Genomic DNA, 22,002 nt, shown 5'->3' on the forward strand with positions numbered 1-22,002 from the left:
GTTGTTGCCCCAACTGTATTAGCTGCTTTGCCACTTTGGATCTGGTTGTACAGATGTTTGCTTTATTTATAAAAGGGGGCGAAAGACTATTTTGAAAAAATAATATTGGCCCCGGTTCACGGCCCAAATTAATTAACCAAGGCGCATAATATTGCGTCATAATAAAGGGAGAATTGAAGGAAATTTCAATATGGCGTGTGGACAAACCACACGTCGTGTTTTTTGGAAAGAGAAATTCTTACATATATGTACAACAACAATGTAGTACTACTAAACAAAAGTGTGCTTAATTATTTCGATAGTTACATTTCTACAGCTTGAGTGCACACGGTGTGCGGTCCCTTTCTAGTGCCGTGTAGAAAGGGGACCTGTGCGACGTCTATAGGACGGTACCAATGCCAGCTGATACTCATCTTTCCTGCAATACATAAGGTCCCTGGAATTTTGAGTCCAGGTTTGATAATAAATTTGACATAAAATCTAGGGACCTTGAGTGGACACGGTGTGCAGTCCCTTTCTAGTGCCATGTAGAAAGGGGAGCTGTGCGGTGTCTATAGGACGGTACATATTTATGTCAAATTTATTATCGAACCTGGACTTAAAATTTCAGGGACCTTATGCATTTGTACCGTCCTATAGACGTCGCACATGTCCCCTTTCTACACGGCACTAGAAAGGGACCGCACACCGTGTCCACTCGAGCTGTAGAATGTAACTTTTATCTCAAAAAAATTGACATCAAATATCAGTTGTATGTCGCAAAAATTATGTTACTGGAAAATTCTTTGATGTGAATCAAAAGGTACAATTTTTGTATCAAAACTAGGCTCAGAGTATATGCAAAGATGCAGGCATGGTATGCAGTAGAAGAGAAGGAAAAATCTATCGTCCATGCATCGACGTGCATGCAGCTGTCGTGCAACCATATTTGGCCTTTTCGAGAGTGTCGTATAGGGAAAAAAAACATTGGATGCACAGGCAAACAAGAGCTGAAGAGCCACAATATTTCAGTGCAAAAATTCTGGAAGAAGGAAGAAGACGCCACGTCGCTCTTGCATTGTCGTCCATGCCAGGGCTTGACTTGGCTATCACATCCAAGGCTAGCTCGGTCCGTCAGCTATATAAGTGTTTCCACCGAAATACTACATGTGGTGAGCTGCAAGTAGTTGTTCAAGCCTGAGCAAAAAAACATTTATAAAAGTAACTTGAGAAAGAGAGGGAGAGAGGATCTAACAGGAGATGGCAGGGACGACGGTGACCATGGCGATGATGATGCTTGTGGGCGCCATCAGCAAGGCCGCCTCCGCTGCCGCTGCTGAGATGAGCCTCCTCATGGGCGTCCGGAAGGACATCTGGTATGTACTTTACATTGTTGGTAATTCGTTTTAGTGATATGGAGTATTATTCAAGAAGCAGTCACCACCCAAATATATTACTCCCTCTGATCCATATTACTTGTCTTAGATTTGTCTAGACAAATCTAAGACAAGTAACATGGATCGGAGGGAGTACTCAATGGTCTGTGTTGCATCAAGGAAGATAAAATAGACACACTCAAGATGGAGGAAACAAATCGGCTCATGAGGAGGCTACCACCTTCTCACTCGGCTCTTTAAACCCGACGAGTCTAGAGAACTAAATATGAGATAACATTCCTAAGAGTAGCCAAGCTATCAAGGTCATTGTTGTAAAAGACCTTAGCATTACTTGAGTACGAGTAAAATTTTCATTAAATTATTTATTTCCTATCACTATTGCGTTCCATGAACCATATAATGTCACTAAGAGTTTGCTCTAATAAAATATGTTTCCAAGGTTCATCAAAGATGAGCTAGAGACCATGTACGCCTTTCTTTTGGCCACTGAAGCAACAAAGAACAAAAACATATTGCTGAAGGTTTGGGCAAAGCAAATAAGGGACCTGGCCTATGGTATTGAAGATTGTCTTGATGAATTTATGGTGCACGTGAAAAGTCATAGCTTGTCTTGCCAGCTATTTAAGATAAAAGATCGTCATCGAATCGCCAACCAAATTCGCAATCTCAAATCAAGAGTTGAAGAGGTGAGCGGTAGGAATACACGTTATAACAAGATCATGACCGATGCCTCCAACAGTGTTGACGAGGTGAATTCTTTTTTTTTCGAAAAGGGGGGCTTCCCCGGCCTCTGCATCAGCATGATGCATACGGCCATCTTATTAATCATAAAATAGTCCACAAAGTCTCCAAGTCTCAAGGTTGTCAACAAGAAAAGTAAGAAAAGGCTCACACAGAGCCCGAAGGCTAGATACACAAGCTAGCCAAAGCACTTATACATCACAGCCGTTTGGCTCCAAAATAGACAGGTAAACTAATTGCCTATCCTGTTACACGACCGCCATCCAAACCGGCTGAATATATCCCGAGCTACCATCTCCCATCGGATAGCAGCAGTAACCAAAAGCTCCCTGGCCTCCGTCGGAGTGAGTAGCGACCAGGAACGGATAAGAGCCGTTGCTCGGAAGATAACCTGCAAAACATGGATATTTGTTGATCTGTTAAAGACGAAGTCATTTCTGCAATTCCAAAGCGCCCACAAAAAAGCGCAAACCCCCAAGCGAATATGTTTTGCTAACCCGGGCTCTACCCTAGTTAGCCATGTCCCAAACAACATGTTAACCGACCTTGGTGGGGTAATATTGAAAGCGACTTGAATAGTCGTCCAAAGAATTCTAGCTAGTGGGCAGTCAAAGAAAAGATGTTTAATGGTTTCACCCTGATCACAGAAACTACACCTAGTAGGTCCTGTCCAATTACGCTTAATAAGATTATCCTTTGTTAAGATCACCTGTTTATGTAGAAACCACATAAACACCTTGATCTTTAAAGGAACTCTGACGTCCCACACATGCTTTGAAGTAGGAATCGAGCTGGAATTAATAACATCAACATACATTGATTTAACCGTGAATCCCCCCGACCTAGTGAGATTCCAGCGTAATTTATCAGGTTGTTGAGATAGTTGTACCTGCATCAGTCTCCTAACTAGATGCAGCCACTCTTCCCAACGATTGCCCACTAACGATCTTCTAAACTGGATATCCAGGGGTATCGAGGCGAAGACCGATGCAACCAAAGCATCGCGCCTTCGAACTATACGATACAGAGACGGATACTGGATTGCTAGGGGAGCCTCTCCAAGCCAAGTATCCTCCCAGAATCTCGTGCTTGCACCATTACCAACTAAATGCTTTGACCTCTGAAAAAATGAAAGCTTCACTTTCATAAGCCCTTTCCAAAAGGGTGAATCAGTTGGTCTAACCGACACCTGAGCCAAAGTTTTGGTTTGGAGATACTTGTTACGCAGGATTTGAGCCCACATGGCGTCAGTTCCTGAGGATAACTTCCACAACCACTTACTAAGAAGGCACCGGTTCTTGACTTCGAGATTCTCAATCCCCATACCCCCTTGGTCTTTCGGTCTACAAATGATATCCCACTTCGCTAACCGATATTTTCTCTTAGGCTCATCCCCCTGCCAAAAGAACCTCGATCGATAGAAGTCCAGTCGTTTCCTAACTCCAACTGGGACTTCAAAGAAGGACAAAAGGAACATGGGCATGCTCGTGAGCACCGAATTAATAAGAATTAAACGGCCTCCATACGACATGAGCTTGCCCTTCCAACAACTTAGCTTCTTCTCGAAACGATCCTCAATACACTTCCATTCATTATTCGTGAGCTTGCGGTGATGAATAGGAATTCCTAAGTAGGTAAAAGGCAGCTCACCCAAACCACATCCGAACAACTGCTTGTAATCCTCTTGTTCCTCTTTGGCTCTCCCAAAGCAGAACAACTCACTTTTGTGGAAGTTAATTTTGAGCCCACTTAGCTGCTCAAACAAACAAAGCAGCAGCTTCAGATTTCTAGCTTTTACCAAGTCATGCTCCATGAAGATGATAGTGTCATCAGCGTATTGCAGGATGGATATACCCCCATCCACTAAGTGTGGCACCAAGCCCCCTATTTGGCCAACTTCCTTGGCTCTCCCTAACAACACCGCCAACATATCGGCTACTATGTTGAACAGAATAGGGGACATCGGATCTCCCTGCCGCAGGCCCTTATGTGTCTGGAAGTAATGACCGACATCGTCATTCACTTTTATGCCAACACTACCCTTTTGCGTAAAAGTTTCAATCTGGCTCCTCCAGCCCTCGTGGAAACCTTTCATACGCAAAGCTTGTTGCAGAAAAGGCCATTTAACTTTGTCATACGCTTTCTCAAAATCTACTTTAAAGATGACTCCATCAAGTTTCTTAGAGTGAATTTCCTGGAGCGTTTCATGCAACACCACCACCCCTTCAAGGATGTTTCTGTCTGGCATGAAAGCTGTTTGGGATTGCTGCACCACAGAATGCGCAATCTGTGTGAGCCTATTAGTCCCAACCTTGGTAAAAATTTTGAAACTGACATTCAAGAGGCAGATAGGACGGAACTGCTCAATCCTGAGAGCGTCGGTCTTCTTTGGAAGCAACGTTATCGTTCCAAAGTTCAAATGAAAAAGTTGAAGCCGTCCAGCAAAAAGGTCGTGGAACATGGGTAGCAGATCCCCTTTGATGATATGCCAACATCTTTTGTAAAACTCCGCCGGGAACCCATCCGGCCCGGGAGCCTTATTGTTCTCCATCTGAGAGATGGCATCGAAAACCTCCTTTTCCGTAAACGGCGCAACTAGCATGTCATTATCAGCAGCAGTTAATTGAGGCACATCCTCAGTCCTGGACTCATCGAGGGACACAGCGCTATCCTCCGGCGGTCCAAATAACTGCTTGTAGTATTCGGTGATGTATAGCTTAAGATTATCGTGACCAACAATTGTGCCTTCATCTTGCTCGAGCTGAAATATTTTTTTCTTTCTGTGTTTGCCATTCGCAATCAGATGAAAGAATTGAGTGTTCGCATCCCCTTGGATTACTTTGCGAACCTTTGCTCTGAGCGCCCACTTCAGCTCTTCTTCGCGGAGAAGTTCCTTCAACCTCTTTTCCGCATCAATCTTACAGCACATATCCGCAGATTGAAGAACCGCTGATTCAGCTTTAACATCTAGGTATTGAATAATCTCCAGGAGTCTGTCTTTCTCAACCTTATAAACTCCACTTAGATGTTTAGCCCAACCTCGAAGAAAGCACCTCAAATGCCTAATCTTATTCTGCCATCTCTCGACAGGCGATCTACCCCTAGACTCTCTAGCCCACTCTCTGGCAACAATATCCAAGAAACCTTCTCTTTCAAACCATGACGTTTCAAAGGAGAAAGTATTCTTGTTTCCCACATGCCTTGGCTCCCCTGAGTCAACAAATAGCGGTGTGTGGTCCGAAATTCCTCGCGTTAGAGCCTGCACCGTGACCAGAGGGAACTTCTGCTCCCATTCGGCACTTGCAAGAACCCGATCCAACTTCTCATATGTCGGGTTTGGTAAAGAGTTAGCCCAGGTAAATTGTCTACCAGAGAGTTCGATTTCTCTCAAATCCAAACTCTCAATGATGGTATTAAACATAAAGGACCATCGCCCATCAAAATTATCGTTATTCTTTTCATCCCGCCTCCTAATAATGTTGAAGTCCCCCCCAACCAGGATAGGGAGTTGTTCGGACCCACAAATTCGAACCAGGTCAGCCAAAAATTCAGGTTTAAGCTCAGGTTGTGCAGCCCCGTAGACCGCCACCAACACCCAGTTAAACCCATCTATTTTGGACCTGACTCTGAATTTCACTGCAAAGTCACCCATAACAACACTCCGGACTTCAAGGGAATCACATCTCACACCCAGCAAGATGCCCCCAGACCTCCCTCTTGGAGGAAGACAATGCCAATCGAATTCCACCCCTCCCGACAACGTGTTAAGAAACTGAGGTGCAAAATTATCCCTACCAGTTTCAGAGAGAGCAATGAAATCTAAACGGTGCTCTAAAGATGCCTCCGCTAGAAACCTACGTTTAGCCAAGTCCTTAAGACCTCTGCTATTCCAGAATATTCCTTTCATAGGTCATCATGGAATTTTTTGGCCTTACGAATTCTAGCACTCCTGCGTACCGCGGATGCAGGGTACACCTTCCGCTTCCACTTACGTTTAGGAATGTTATCACCTGTAGCCCGGTCCTCATAACCGTGCTCTGGTTGAACATGAGCTGCATCATCTACCTGGAGTTCATCCTCATCAGGCTCCGCAGACGGAGGAACAAGATCCGCGCAGAATTTATCAAGCACCCTAACACCCAAGGCCTCAATCTCCGCATCATTCAAAGGTTTTACAGCCGCTAGGTTTCTAATAGACTCCAAGGCCCGTTCCGCTTCCAAATCTAAAAGATCATTAACCGAGTTTTCAATTTCCAAATTATTATTCCCAAGAGACACCCCCACTTGGTTTGCATTATTAATAATCTCATCCTTAGAGAAATGCAGAATAGAATTTGAAACATTAACTGACATACCTGTTGTGCTCTCCACATCACGCAGCTTGGCCGCCCGCATAGCGCACCTCTGCTGCAAATCATCAACCTCCGGAAGGTCCTGGAGACGAGAGCTCGTCCGCCTCCCCTCGGAAGCAGGGTCTCGGATCCCTCCGAACGCGATCACCTCCTCCCGAGTAGCGGCTCCCGGAGTAGGTCTGGGAGAGGGGGACCGCGTAGGAGATGTGGAGATGCCTGACGGAGTTGGCACCAGGGCCTCCTGCCCTAGTCCGACCCCCCCAGCCGACGCCGTGGCAGCCGTGCGCTCCACCTGCAGGACCGCCGTCGGTACTAGAGGGTCAGGGGCCACCTGCCCCTGACGCCTGCCTAGCACCTCCGGCGACCCCACCACCAACGAGGCTCCCGCGAGACGGACCTCCAGGGCCTCCTGCCCCAAAGATATGTCGCCCCGGCTGGACACAGGTACCTGCGCCGCCTGCTGTGAAACAGAAGAATGAGAGGGAGTCGTGGCCACCTGCCCAGACGCCCCTCCCCTCCGCGAGGAAACCGAAGACCTAGATCGCCCTGGCGACTCCTGAGGCTCCACCTCTTGAACAACACGGGCACTGAAGCTGGCCGACTGCCGGGGTGACCGCCCAAAGTCCAAGACCGGTAGCGAATGCTCGAACGCATCGTCAGAGTCAACCCGATCACTCCACAGACGAGGAGGCGCCGACGACGGCAGAAAAGATCCAAACCGCAGTGAGTTATGAGGCAAAGACGAAGCCGGGGACTGCTCCATCCCGGCTCCGTTCTCCGGCTCCTGAGCAGCAGGCCCCGATCCATTGGGCTCCTGTGCTGCCTCATCCGCCTGCTCCCTGGGAGCACCTGTATCATCACCCCCATCGTGCATATCCACGTCAGTGCCAGCAGCAACCTCAGCAAACAACTCTGCATCCTCAAACTCAATATCAAGTGGAAACACCTCGCCTCTATAGGTCCAGTTGATGACGTCCGGGACATACTCAATATCCAGAATGCTAACTCGCAGTCGAGCCACCCCCTGAGCTCTAGTGAACGCCATATCCACTTTCTCCGTCTTACCAACCATAATCCCCAAACTAGCCACCACACGCACATCAGAAAGAGCCTCAGACGGTGCCCCCGAGAAACGCAGCCACACCTGAGTAAGAGGCTTCCCCTTAGGCTCAACTTTCTTCCACTCGTGGAACTCCAAAATACCTTTGGTGCCTGGCACCTTACACATCCCAAAGCTCAACAAACGCTGCAAGTCCTCAATCGAAGGAAACTCCACTCTGAATACTCTATCCTCAACGGGTACGAGGTCCCACTGAAAATCACCCGGAGCCAACTCCTGAAGTCTCTGCACAATCTGAGCCTGGGAGACATCTCCCTGTGTCACCTTGACCAAACCAGAAGTAAGGCTCTGTGTATCAGCTGGGATCTCCCTCGCAGCCGCTGACTCGAAGAACATCAGCTCCGCACAGTACACACCATATACAGTAAGAGCTGGAATATGGTCCCTCAGCAAAGGACAATCCCCTGAAGCATGCGCAGGCTTACCACAGGATTCGCACAGCTGGGCCACACACTCCGCGATGAAGTGCCCCTTCTCTCCGCACCGGTAACAAAGCATTCTCTCTTTCTTCCGAGCGTACTTGGATGCCCTCTCAGAATCAGCCACTTGAACCACCTCAGCCTCCTTCGCAATCCCAGGAACCTCAGCAACCGCAAGTGCATTCACCACCTCCATCGCCTGGGGAGGTAGCTCCTGTGGTGTCTGATCAGTCTCCATCGCCGCCCCGTCAGAGTCAACATGTCTAGGGGGAGGCGGCCGGCGGAACCTTCCGCGGCCTCCACCACGACCACGGTATCCGCGATAACCTCCTCTGTGCCTGTTATCAGGTCCTGAGGCCCCCTCAACGAAGCCTCCAGCCGGCCCCAGGAACGGTCTCTCTGCAGACCCGTCACTCTGCCAAGCATAACCCCGACCTCCTCCCGCTGAAGATGAGCCCCGATGCTGGCCTACTCCATACGCATCAAACCCGTCATCACCCCACTTGCCTCGAGGTGCATCAGTCGGTCTCCCACTGGTATTACTCTGATTACTCTGAACCTGATTCTGCCCCGAACGATTCTGCGCCTGACGAACCGCAAGGTGTGGCGGGGGTGCACGCTGACCCCCGGTAGTTGCCGCCACCGGATCAGCAGCGACACCGGCAGCCACCGTGGCCCCCGGCGTCTCGGCCCTCAGAGCAGCCATCCCCGCCGCCGACGCGTTACGAGCCGGCACCACCGGCGGTGCAGGGCGAGGAGCTCCACGGCCAGTATTAACCATACCAGTCGTCATCGACCCAGGAGCCGGCGCCGCCGGCGGCGGAGGGCGAGGGCCTCCCCGGCCGACCCCAGCAGCATGAGATGGCACCGGGGGTCTATGCGCTGCCCGGCCAGCCGTCGTTGGCTGCGCCTCAGGAGCCCGAACTCCCGGAGCGCCCAGCTGCTGCCGCGGCTGGAGAGCGCCTCCACGACCTGCAGCACCCGGCGCAAGTGCCGGCGGCTGCTGTCCGGCCGGCGGTGCGCCCCGTCCCGACGCATGGGGCGGCGGCGGTCGAGCCCTTCCAGCCCCCCCCCCCCCCCGCGGTACTCGCAGCAGGAGGGGGTCCCGCTCCACGTCCAGCCATTAGCAGCGGCGGGATCCTCCTCGCCCTGCCCGATCCACACTGCGGGAAACCACGACTCCCCTGGCGATGAACCCTAGCGGCACGTACCGACTGCGCTGGGACGATCGAAGGATCGGACGTGCATGGCAGAAAACACTCAACGGACCGGCCTTGATAGACATAATGGGCCTCATACCCATTATTGTCCGGCCCATTGGCAACGAGGCCCGAAGGCTCCCTATCCAGCCCGGCCGCACCAAGCAGCTGAGCGAGCGCGGTCGCCCTCGTCGATCGAATCTCGGTCGCCGTGGCCTCCATGGCCGGCGCCGGCGGACGCACATTCCGGGACAACAACCTCCGTCCTTTCTTCCTCTTAACCGTAACCCACGCATCCGGTCGGATCAGATCAAACACAGTGAGCTTCGGCAAACATACCTTGGGTAAAGGTCCCTTCCATGGACGAAGTGCCGAGGGCGCGGTCCTTCTATGCACGATCCGGCGAACAATCTCGATCTTCTCTCCATCGTGCAGCCCCTCACGAGCCAGATCGTCTCTGGGAACCACCTTGTCCACCGTGGTCGCTACTTCCTCTTCCGAGTAACCTGAATGAAAGAATTCACAGATTAGGTCCGACGGCGTAGGAGACGGCGGTGACTCCCCCGGCGGCTCCGCTCCATCCTCGTCCGCATCATCATCGTCAGATCCGGCGAGGGCCCAGAAGCGACCGCCCACCCGGCGGCGATCGCCGGCATCGGGCGGTGGCTCCGCCGTCGGGCGCGGAGATCGCCCCGGATCGCCTCCCTGTCGCCTAACGGTCATGTGTTTCGACTCACATTAACGAGGCAGAGCTTGTGGGCTTTGTTAAGCCTAAAGAAGAGTTGATTAAGATGATGGATGTCAACGCTGGAGATGGTCTTTCCAAGGTGGTTTGTGTTGTTGGCATGGGCGGTTTAGGAAAGACTACTCTAGCAAGGAAGTTATATGAAAGTAAGGTAGACATTGTGAGCAAATTTTCTTGTTGTGCTTGGGTCACTGTCTCAAAATCGTTTTCTAGGATAGAGATGCTCAAGGACATGATTAGGCAGCTTTTGGGTTCTGGTTCACTGAAGAAATGCTTGAATGAACTTGAAGGCAAGGAAGTGCAAGTAGATGATCTCGGCAACTACCATAGAGAAGAGCTAGCGGAGAAGAGGTATTTTATTGTTCTTGATGACTTCTGGACCATAGATGCATGGAAGGGGATAACGAATATTGCTTTTCCTGTTAGTAACAATAAAGGTAGCCGGGTAATAGTAACAACCAGAGATGTTGGTTTGGCTGAGCAGTGCACTTCTGAATCACTTATCTACCACCTTAAACACCTCCAAATTAGTGATGCCACAAATTTGCTACTTAGAAAGAGTAGGAAAACACGGGAAGACATGAAAAATGATAAGAAAATGAAGATCGTGGTTACTAAAATTATGAAGAAGTGTGGCGGTCTACCACTGGCTATACTCACTATAGGAGGCATTCTTGCCACCAGAAAGCTAACAGATTGGGAAAGTATTTACAAGCAGATCCCCTCGGAACTTGAGAGCAACCCTAGCCTTGAAGCATTGAGGAGGATAGTCACTCTGAGTTACAACTATTTGCCATCTCATCTCAAGTCATGCTTTCTGTATTTAAGCTTATTTCCTGAAGATTTTGAAATCAAAAGGAGACGCGTGGTAGAGAGATGGATAGTCGAGGGGTTTGTTAAAACCAATGGTGGAGTAAACATTGAAGATGTTGGAATAAGTTACTTTAATGAGCTAATCAACCGAAGCATGATTCAGCCCTCAAGAGTGAACATCGAAGGAATCAGTAAGAGTTGTCGAGTACATGATATCATGCGTGATGTCATGGTCTCAATTTCTAGAGATGAAAATTTTGTGAACATTGCAAGTGGTAATGCAGCTAGTCCTGTAGAGCAGAACTTCCGTCATGTATCATACCATGGTAGCAAGTGCCAAAACATAGACACATATTGGTGCAATAATGTTCGCTCGGTGACTGTATTTGGTGAGAGATCCATCGAGAAATCACCTCCAGTCTTTTCACATGACTTAAGAATGCTTAGAGCCATGGATCTAGAGGATGCACAATTTAAAATCACCCAGAAAGATATAGAAATTATAGGACTGTTGCGGCACTTGAAGTATGTGAATATTCAGTGTGGTAGCAATTCACAAGTTTGCAAACTTCCAAGATCTATTGGTAAGCTACAATACTTGCAAACTTTGGACATACGTAACACATATATCACATCATTGCCAGCTGAAATTTGTAAACTCCAAAGTCTGCATAGCCTCCGTTGTGGAAGAAAATACTGGCACAATGATTCAGATTCATATGTGCCAATTGGATGTTTGGTGGACACATTGTGTCTACCCATGATGTTCACACCTTTGGGTAATCCTGATCTTCATGATTATTTGATTGCTGAGCTACGCATGGTATACTCTGGTCGCTGGTTCAAGTCCGAGGGTTTGAGGGTGCCCAAAGGAATTGGTAACTTAAAAGAGTTACACATATTGGAGGTCGTGGACATCAAGAAAACTTGTAGGACAGCAACTAAAGAACTAGGGAAGCTTACACAACTACAAAAACTGAGAGTTGTAGCAGAAGGAGCCTCCACGGAAAAATGTAAGATACTTTGTGCAACCATCGAGGAGCTATCTTCCCTATCATCTCTTGGTGTGGATGCTGGATCACTCAAGTGGATCCATTCTATATCCTGCCCTCCCCCCTTCTTGAGGACCCTGAAGTTGGATGGACTTCTTGGAGAGGTGCCGGGCTGGTTTAAGCATCTTATGAATTTGGTGAAGCTTTACCTTAAAGGGAGCCATATGAAGGAAGGAGGTAAAAGCATGGAGATATTGGGAGCACTGCCCAACCTCATGCTCCTTCATCAATATTCAAATTCTTATGATGGGGAGAAGCTCGTGTTTAAAGTGGGATCATTTCCAAAGCTACGGAAGCTTGACGTCTTTCTTCATTGTAAATTGACGGAGCTGAGATTCGAGGTGGGCACCTCGCCCTACCTTGAAAAGATAGAAATTGGTGACTGCATGTTAAGATCAGGGATTATTGGTATCCAACACCTTCCAAGGCTCAAAGAGATTTCACTTGGAGAAGGTTGTAAAGTGGCCAGACTTTGTTTACTGCAAGGCGAAGTGGAGGCACACCCCAACCATCCTGTGTTGCGACTGCTCTGGGGAAGGGGTTACCATGACCTTAGGGGAGTCACCGATGTCTCCAGTGCTGCTGCACAAGTGATAGAAGTAGCGACGGAACCATCAGTTGTTCTTTCCGAGCAGGCAGTAGGAGAGCGCTCCTCACAGGTGCTGACAGGGAGCGATAGGTCAGACAGCTAATTTCGGTTTCGTTCAGTGACATTAGCTTAGGTCTCTAATTCTAATTGTACACTTACAATCCATCTCTCTTCTCTTCTATTTTACTGCCTGTAACAGCGAAGACGATCTGCGCTGATGACGAGTTTCTGGTTGATGATCGCTTCTCCGTCCTGAACATTCCGCGCCTCGGTTGACATGCTGGCCTCGCTTAGGTTGTTACCTTCCAACGCTATACAGGTATCGCTCAAATCTTGTTTTACTTTGGTACTGACGAGAGATGAAACAAATCTCAGATTCTAGTTCAGTGTTGTGTTATTAGGTGCATTGCAGTTTATGATGTATATATAAAAATTATATTCTTTTTGTAATTTGCAGTAGTCATACGCAGAAGAAAGAAATTAGTTTTCGTCATAATCTTAATGCTATGTACATATTCATTCCGCAGGGCAGAAGACAAGATCCATTGCACTACCCTACAAAAGAAGCTATTGCTAAGCTGCATATATTGTTATGCTGCAATTGGTCATCAGGTTGAATCTTCCAAGTTTGCTGCTAGTTACCTCCAAGGCCCTGCTTGGAATGGGTGTAAATATATACACCTGTATTTATTTTACAGGTGTAAATTACTGGTCAGTACTTGTTTTCTACCTGGAACGAAAACGACGGGAGGAGGTGTGTATTCTAAACCGGTGAGAAACGGAGCTGAAATGCGAACCCAAACAGGCCCCAAGTGTTTTTTATGTCGCGAAGGGCAGAGGGGTGCCACGTATCTTCTGGGTATTGGTGGAACGAAGGAGACAAAGCAAGATCTCAGATTGAAATTACAAGTGACAGCTGTTAGCCCAGATGATAGTCAATTGCATGGAGAAGATCATGGAATGGATGATCAATCTGATGAGAAGACCTGCAATTGTGAATATAGAGTACTTGCCTTTTACTAGTACCCTCATGTTTCGTTTTTCTGTTTCAAGTTCCAGTGAGAGTACTTTGAGTACCTGCAAGTCGTACTGTTGTACACCATCGCGCAAACATAAAGCTAGTGTACTACTAATTTGGGTGCAGAATATTTTGTGTACTGTATCGACGGTGCTGTAAGAACACCGCCGACAGCGCAAGCTTTCCTAGTTCGAAGTGTTTGTGTGACCATCTACCTTTGTTGTGGTTCCAATGTTTCCAACACTCCCGCATCATCTGCTTGAAAGCCGTCTTTTTTCACCAGATCTAAAATAGATATATGATTCTTCAAGAGCAAATTTCAGAGAAAATATAAAGCATGGAAGGCTTTAAGTTGTACTATTGAGACCATACCACCATATCTTCATTTAGTTTCTTTGGATATCTAAAGGTCTAAGAGGATGGTACATGTGAGGAGATGTGAATCCACAACAAAAAACTAAACTAACTTCCAAACAAACATTTCAAGTTTGGAAGCCACAAAGAAGCAGATCAGATCTCTCGTCCACGAAATCCAACCGAAGGAAATCATGGTAGAAACATGCGTCGTGGCTTACGTCTCCAAGAAGGACTTCTTGGCATTCCTATGCAGGTTGGACACAACAATACTCGCTGCGAGCTGCAGAAAAACCACACAGGCACCTTCCTTCACCTTGCCCTTGGGGAGGAGGGGGGCAACACTTGCAGCGCCACGACAAGGCTTTGCAAACACCGCCAGCGAGAGCGTGCAACGGAGGGCGTCGAGAGTGGCAGCGGCCTCCGCCTCGGCGCGGACGTAGTGGCCGCGCGACTCGAGGCAGCACACGATGCAGTCGCGCTGGAGCAGCACGCTATGCACATATGTGTAGGCAAGTAACAAAGATTGGTCAAAGGGAAACAAATTATCCAAAATAAGAAAGGTTTTATATATTTTCAACGTACCCAGCCATAAAATCATATGCTTCTTGATTAACAAAATGAACACACAATTAAGCGGGCATAGGAGGTGTACAATCATGTACTGACAAAAATCAGAGGGGTTAGATTATGTTCAAATGAGATAAATCATCAAGGTTCCAATGATAGACTACTGACCACAATTTGATATATCTAATTTAATAGTGATAAAATTTGATGCCTGGAATGCACTATATGTCAATTTGAGGTAAGAACACACATTGTTTACCAACTTTAGGTAAGAACAGTATCTACATGGAAAAGGTAAACTGCAACTCTAATAGTGATAAATGATAACCTATGCGATAATAGTACTTGTTTCAGCAAAATAGCGACACACAAGCACACACACTAATATTGCATCAGCTACACGCCAACAAATTAATGACCAGGATGATAGAACCGTACATAAGTTTCACCTTCTAATGATCCCACAAAATAGATAGTGGTAGCTGACAATGTTTCAATATTGTCATCATCCCATCACAATGTTATATATTTTATTTAATAAAAGGCAATGCAGAGATTATTATATGTATATCTTTTCCAGCTTAATTCTATATTATATTTCTTGTACACAGTCTAGAACTCATATCCCCAGCAAATAGCCAAACCTGGAGCTTCACTGGGACAAAATAATGACCATTGCTCATTATCTTGCACAATTTCCATGAATAAGATCGTAAATCCAAATATCATAGTTCAGATTCATGCCCCGATTCTGATCCTACAAATTGCAATAAGAGATATTAGCTATAAATAAATATGCAAGACAAAAATGTCATAAACTTATCACACAAATTAGAATCTGCACCTGTACTAAACTTTTGGTTAAAATCATGGCAGTTTGAAAAGAACTACAACTACAGCTCATGGGCTTGAAATGCTTCGTGTGAGATAATAAGAGTGATCTGCATGCATGTGTCTTCGACTACGCCACGCCGTCCATGTCAATTGTTGCTTCAAAAGGCCAGTATTTCTCTGTACTTCTTTCACCGCAAGCCCAATGCTTTTTCACACGACTGCACGGCAATGTACTTGGGTCAAAAGCAGGCCCAATATAGTGCAATGAACATATCAAAGTCAAAGATGCCAACATATACGTAGGAAAACATGAAGTAATGATCTTGGATTAAATTTCATCCTAAAACCTGAAAACGCACGTTGAATGTACCAAGTTGACAATACTGTCACCAACTGCCCATTTAATTGGTAAAAAACAAATTAGGTGAACGCTCACACTTATCTTACTACTTTATATTTCATCCTGATCAAGCATCGCACTTTTAGTGCCTCTTGCACCAGGTCCATTCATCAGAATGTTGCACACAGTATTTGTACTCCCTCCGTTTTTATTTAGTCTACATATTAGGTTTGACTGAAGTCAAACTTCATAAAGTTTGACCAACTTTATAGAAAAAATTATAAGCATTTACCATAACAAATCTATATGATGTGTTAGTACATTCAATATTGAATCTAATAGTATTGATTTGTTAATGTACATATTAATACTTTTGTTTATAAACTTAGTCAAAGTTTATAAAGCTTGACTTTGACCAAAGCTAATATGCGGACTAAATAAAAACGGAGGGAGTACAGAATTAGTGGCATGATAATCATTATTTGCCAACCATTTCGAATTTTGATAAAGGGTGAGAAACTATGAAACAAAAATATGGCGAGTTCTTTAACTCACGTTGAATGTACCAAGTTGACAGTACGTCGCCAACTGCCCATTTAATCGGTAAAACATAAATTAGGTGAACAATCACACTTATCTTACTACTTTATATTTCATCCTGACAATTAATAAAATCAAGCATCGTCACTTTTAGTGCCTCTTGCAGCAGGTTCATTCATCAGAATGTTACACACTGTATTTGTACAGAATTAGTGGCATGATAATCATTATTTGCCAAGCATTTCGAATTTTGATAAAGGGTGAGAAACTATGAACCAAAAATGGGGAGTTCTTTAACTGACTATAGCTAACAGACCAAAAGTGCAGTATTATTGTAACGATTTACTTCATGTAGCACCCCATTGCCATTGGCGATCCGCCAAGACGTGATGAAGAATAATTGGTAGATTTCTCTATATTTGTTCAGCTTAACCATTCTCTTGATACATACTGGCTTATACAGCCTACAACTCCACACATGGCCACATCGACGCTGATCAAACACGGACTCTGGGCCACTGTTATTATGCCTCTTCTATACGGTGGCGACTCCTGAATACACGCCTCTACTCCAGTGTCTCACACACCAGCCATGACACCTGAATTTTTTTTCGACAAAGGGTGGATTTTATTAACTCAAAATGAAGCATCAAGGGGATACAAACACATTGAGCACACACCCGGCCTCTGCATAACCAGGATGCACACAGCCAACACCAACACACACAAAAGAGGAAAAAAAACGCCAGCAAAGAGCAAAGTCATACAAGACTCAAGCTATGCCTAAGCGAGGGAAAAGAAAAAGAAAAAACACTCTGAAACGATCAAAACAACGGTTGATAAACTACATCAACGACCATATCCGCACCAACCATCTCTTGACAGAACAAGCGCAACGAGAAAGTTTCTTCAACAGCAACGCCTTCATGACACCTGAATAGATCACCAAAAAAGTTTTCCGGTTGTTCTAATACAATTATAGCTAAATTTTCAGAGCATATGAAGCTTGTGAGATCTTAGCAAAAGTGCCACAGAACATACCTGGCTACCTGCACATTGCCACTGATAATATATGACGTGTGAGCGACTAAATTCAAATAGAAGGAACGTTCCCAATAAACCTCAGTGGAATTAGCATTGATGGAACTTTTCAAGCTCGTAATTGCAAAAAAAGGAGCATATTTAGCCTCAGTGGATTTCCTCACTGCCGCTAGTCATAAAAATTACACCTCACAAACATAAAAATTATTGTATTGAGTGTTCATCTGTTCATGCATACAGAAGTTATAAATGGTAAGGATTCTAACATTGTTGCCATGCAACTCACAAATAATATTTTCTCAGTAATATATGTTCATTACAGTTATACATATGAAAATTGTGCAGCACGTACCACTAAAAGGCTCCTTCAGCTGTTAATAGCAACAAATTAGAAGAAATTTGCTATATATACAGGTTAATCAAATAAACAATAGGTGTATTTCCCTTAAAAAGTAGTATATGTTTTAACAATAGGATCAAAAAATGTTAGCTGAACTGAATGTAGAGCACACTTGTTATAGTTGCAACTGAGTTAACTCAACAGTAAAAAGCTTATAAATACAAATACCAAAAAAAGTGAAGAAAGAATGCATAAATTATATAAACAAGTCTCAAGAATTAGCCAAAAATATTGAAGTAAAGTGGATTTAGCATAGCTTCATTTACCGCAGGTGCCAATCTCCACACGAAAAAGGGAGGCAGATCTTCCTTTTTCTGCATCCACAGGAAGTACCAACAAAAGGTGAGATACATATTGCACAAAGTAGCAGTGCATCAAGGTGCGTGAGGGGGGAATCAAAAGGACTAAAAGGTGCCATGTTGTTGGTCCAAATTATGCATGTCATTTATCTAGAGCATCAGATTTTCTCAATCTACATATCTCTCATGAGCTTCCAGAAGACGAACCTGAGTCGGAACAGGCTGCAGGTTGGAGTCGGCAAGGCTGCAGCCTCCCGCAGCAAGGACGCAGATCCACCACTCTTCTTCGCCTATCCCATCCGTCCGCCCAGCTGAAAAAAAACGTATCTAGCCGATGACGCCCAAGAGGAGGCGTATGTGCCACTTCTCTCCCCCGGACTGAACGAGGAGGAAGATGCGGGTCAGGGTGCCTCCATGGAAGGGAAGATGGGGAGGGGAGGAGGAGGCGGGGGAGCCCGTCCCGCGTGAACCCGGAGCTGGCGAGGAGGAGGAAGCCCCTCCCTCTCCTCGCTCACCTCACGCCTCATGGCCAGCGCGCAGGCGCCGACGGGGAGAGGAGAGGAGCCGACGGCCGTGGCATCCTCCTTCTCACGCGTCTATCCTCTCCCTCTCCTCGCTCTCCGCACGCCAGGACCCACGCACTCTCACCGACGGGGAGATGAGAGGACCCGGCGGCGGCAAGACGGGATGAGGGTAGCGGGAGGAGGACAAGGCCAGGAGGTAGGATCCGGCACGGGGCAGAGGAGGGCGGTGGCGGCGACGGCAGGCGGATCTGGCACGGGGCAGAGGGGAGGGGTGGGGGTTAGGTCGCTCTCGCTCGGGGGCGGGCGACGGATGGGGTTTCTCCATTGCAGCGGGTGTGTTTTATACACCTATACTTGCATGTATGTGAAAAGACTAAAATGCCCCTGGCGCGGCACAGAATTTACAGGCGGTGGCAGCAGTACTGTTCATGGCGAATTGGGGCGACGTGGAGGCCTTGGTCCTGCCTAGCTCTTCTTCAGGCTTTATAAGGTAAATGACACAACAGTCTCTGTTCTCTCCCCCTACCTATAATTAAATGAAAAAGTAGAGCACCTATTGTTGCCCGTCAATGAATACATGCTTACTTTGTTTAGGGCATTTCTAACGGATCCCCTAAAAGTTAGTGGAGTATCCGGCGGAGTAAAGTTAGTGGAGTAACAACATAATTGGTTCGATGAAAAAAGTTGGCATGCCAATATTTGGCATGCCAACATAATCTCTCTTCGATTCTCAATACCATGTTCTCCTCGATGTTCTTGGAGATCTATTCGATGTAATATTCTTTTGCGGTTTGTTTACCGAAATCCGATGAATTGTGGTTTTATGATCAAGATTATCTATGAATATTATTTGGTTCTTCTCTGAATTCTTATATGCATGACTTGATATCTTTGCAAGTCTCTTCGAATTATCGGTTTAGTTTGGCCTACTAGATTGATCTTTCTTGCAATGGAAGAAGTGCTTAGCTTTGGGTTCAATCTTGCGGTGTCATTTCCCAGTGATAGTAGGGGCAACAAGGCACGTATTGTATTGTTGCCATCGAGGATAAAAAGACGGGGTTTTCATCGTATTGCTTGAGTTAATTCCTCTACATCATTTCATCTTTCTTAATGCGTTACTCCATTCTTTATGAACATAATACTCTAGATGCATGCTGGATAGCGATCGATGTGTGGAGTAATAGTAGTAGGTGCAGGCAGGAGTCGGTGTACTTGACACGGACGTGATGCCTATGTTCATGATCATTGCCTTAGATATCGTTGTAACTATGCGCCTTTCTATCAATTGCTCGGCAGTAATTCGTTCACCCACCGTAATACCTGCTATCTTGAGAGAAGCCAGTAGTGAAACCTATGGCCCCCGGGTCTCTTTTCCATTATATTAAATCTCGTGTACATCTTGCTAGTTTCCGATCTACTATTTTGCAATATTTACTTTCCAATCTATAAACAAAAAATATTTACTATACCGTTTATCTACACTACAAAAAAAGACACATCCGTGACATTTTGGGCGGAACGAATTTTTTTTCTGTCATACATATGACACTTCTATGATGATAATTGTGACAAAACCTGGTATCATCATAGATGTGGTAGGCTCCTACTTCTATTACAAAATATTATGACATAAAATGGGCTTTTCATCCTGGGTGGGCCGGAGACGCAACTGCATGACATTCTTGGGACCGTCCATGACGGAAAAAACCATAGTAGAAGCGAGGGGAGGAAAATTTCGGGGAGTTCCCGGTTACGGTGGGAGGTCGGGGGCCGAGCGATGCGTGTTTCTCTCGTACACGTACGCGCGTGTGTGCGGGGTGTTGGCTCTAACTGAACCTGAGCGAGCCATTGGGCTCTAACTGAACCCGAGTGATTGCACTGCAGGCTACGCGTTACTGAACCTGAGCGATCGATCGATGGCTGTTAACTGAACCCGATCGAGTGACTCCTTCGCTACTGCTGCTAACTGAAGCCGATCGATTGGATGAACAGTGAGCGTTGCGGGAGGTTTTGGATGAACAGTGAGCGGTGGCGTTGCCTCTGGATGAACATGCCCCCGTGGTGTGGTGGAGGGCTGGATGAACAGTAGACGGTGGAGGAGTGCCCGTGGAGGGGTGGTTGAACAGGACCCCGTGGTGTGGAGGGCTGGATGAACAGTAGACGATGGACGGGTGGTTGAACAGTAGCCGGTGGAGTAGCACGCGGTGGAGGCTGGATGAACAGGAGCCCGTGGAGGCTGAAGGAGGTCGACGGTAGCCCATGGAGTCCCGTTTTGCGGTACGCCACACCCCTCCCGATGAACATGACCCCCGTTTCGACCGTAGGAGGTCCGTTTCGTCCGTTTTGCGGTACGCCACACCCCTCCCGATGAACATGACCCCCGTTTCGACCGTAAGAGGTCCGTTTCGTCCGTTTTGCGGTACGCCACACCCCTCCCGATCAACAGGACCCCCGTTTCGACCTTAGGAGGTCCGTTTCCTCCGTTTTGCGGTACGCCAGACCCCTCCCGATGAACAGGATCCCGCTTCAAACGTGGCCGGTCGAACACAAGGCCGTTTCCTCCGTTCTGCGGTACGCCAGACCTCGTTTTCATCGCCTGTTCCGTCCAAGCCCTCCCGATGAACATGACGACGCATTCCGTTCCGACCCAGCCGGTTAGCTCCCACGCGTTCCGTTTCCTCCCGATGAACACGAAGCATTCCGTTGCCTCTCCATGAACACGACGCATTCCGTTGCCTCCCCATGAACACGACGCATTCTGTTGCCTCCCCACGACGACGACGCTATTTCTCCATTCCGACCCAGCCATGTACACGAGCCTCGCCGTACGTATACGCGAGTAGGCGTTCGAGACCCCGCCCATATGTACACATACGTGGCCGTATTTTCTTTCTTGCACCCTGGCCGATGTACGTACGTGTACATGTTACGTGCGCGCCTCTACTACAACACCTACGCGCCTCTACTACGACACGTGCGCGCCTCTACATCGACCAGTATATATGTACGTACATGTTCGCGACCAGAATGACAACACTAAGTAAGTTTCGACCAGGTGGGTCCCGACTGTCAGGAACTTCCTTGCATGCGAAGATGTAGCTGTTGGGTCCCAGCAGTCAGGGGGACGAATCGTTTTTTCTTTGCCCGGACGCACTTCCTTGCGTGCGAAGATGTAGCTGGTGGGTCCCAGCAGTCAGGGGGGCGAATCGTTTTGTTTTTTTTTGCCCGGACGCACTTCTTTGCGTGCGAAGGTGTAGCTGGAGGGTCCCAGCTGTCAGTGGGGAAACGTTTTTTTCGCGAAATACGGTGGCCCTTCCGGTGGGTCCCCGCTGTCAGGTGGAGGAATAATTATTGTGCGCGTGATAAGGAGGCACTTCCTTGCTGCGGCCGTGGACCCAGCTGTCAGCGTCTCCACGCACACTACTCTTCCGGTGGACGAGGGCAAGGCCTAGGAAGGGGACGACACGGAGGCAGGGAAGACTCGGCAGTTGTTTCCCACGCGGAGGGGAGTACGACTGTACGAGGGTTTAATGGTTCGTCTGCCGTCGCCGGAGAATAACAGCAGGTTTGGGTGAGTAGAGGGATGGCTAGGCCAGCGATGAGAGTACGGTGGGGCGGTGAGGCCTGCGCGGCAGCATATCCGGCCGCGGGGAGGAGGGAGCAGACAGTCCCGCCG

The 22,002-nt window shown here is 47.2% G+C and overlaps 2 protein-coding genes across 2 annotated transcripts; one reads left to right on the plus strand and one right to left on the minus strand.

Annotated features, from left to right (window-relative positions):
* Positions 1–2,253: 2,253 nt before the first annotated feature.
* LOC123088367 (uncharacterized) lies at positions 2,254–9,567 on the minus strand. The gene is made up of 2 exons (XM_044510559.1): positions 6,473–9,567; positions 2,254–2,508 (listed from the first exon to the last, which is right to left on the minus strand). The coding sequence occupies exons 1-2, from the start codon at positions 8,799–8,801 to the stop codon at positions 2,366–2,368; spliced, it is 2,472 nt and encodes an 823-aa protein (XP_044366494.1). The 5' UTR covers positions 8,802–9,567; the 3' UTR covers positions 2,254–2,365.
* Positions 9,568–9,626: 59 nt separating this feature from the next.
* On the plus strand, positions 9,627–13,599 carry LOC123088366 (disease resistance protein RPM1). Its single transcript, XM_044510558.1, has 3 exons — positions 9,627–12,496; positions 12,606–12,725; positions 12,934–13,599. Exons 1-2 carry the CDS (start codon positions 9,999–10,001, stop codon positions 12,622–12,624), a joined length of 2,517 nt encoding a protein of 838 aa, XP_044366493.1. The 5' UTR covers positions 9,627–9,998; the 3' UTR covers positions 12,625–12,725; positions 12,934–13,599.
* The last annotated feature ends 8,403 nt before the right edge of the window (positions 13,600–22,002 follow it).

Source organism: Triticum aestivum, chromosome 4A (assembly GCF_018294505.1).
Source record: "Triticum aestivum cultivar Chinese Spring chromosome 4A, IWGSC CS RefSeq v2.1, whole genome shotgun sequence".
Taxonomy (NCBI): Eukaryota; Viridiplantae; Streptophyta; class Magnoliopsida; order Poales; family Poaceae; genus Triticum; species Triticum aestivum.

Coding starts and splice junctions, on each gene's coding strand:
- LOC123088366 (XM_044510558.1), top strand. CDS start 9,999: ATGATGGATGTCAACGCTGGAGATGGTCTTTCCAAGGTGGTTTGTGTT.
- LOC123088367 (XM_044510559.1), bottom strand. CDS start 8,801: ATGACGACTGGTATGGTTAATACTGGCCGTGGAGCTCCTCGCCCTGCA. Junction 2,509..6,472: donor TGATGTGGAGAGCACAACAG/GTATGTCAGTTA, acceptor CATGTTTTGCAG/GTTATCTTCCGAGCAACGGC.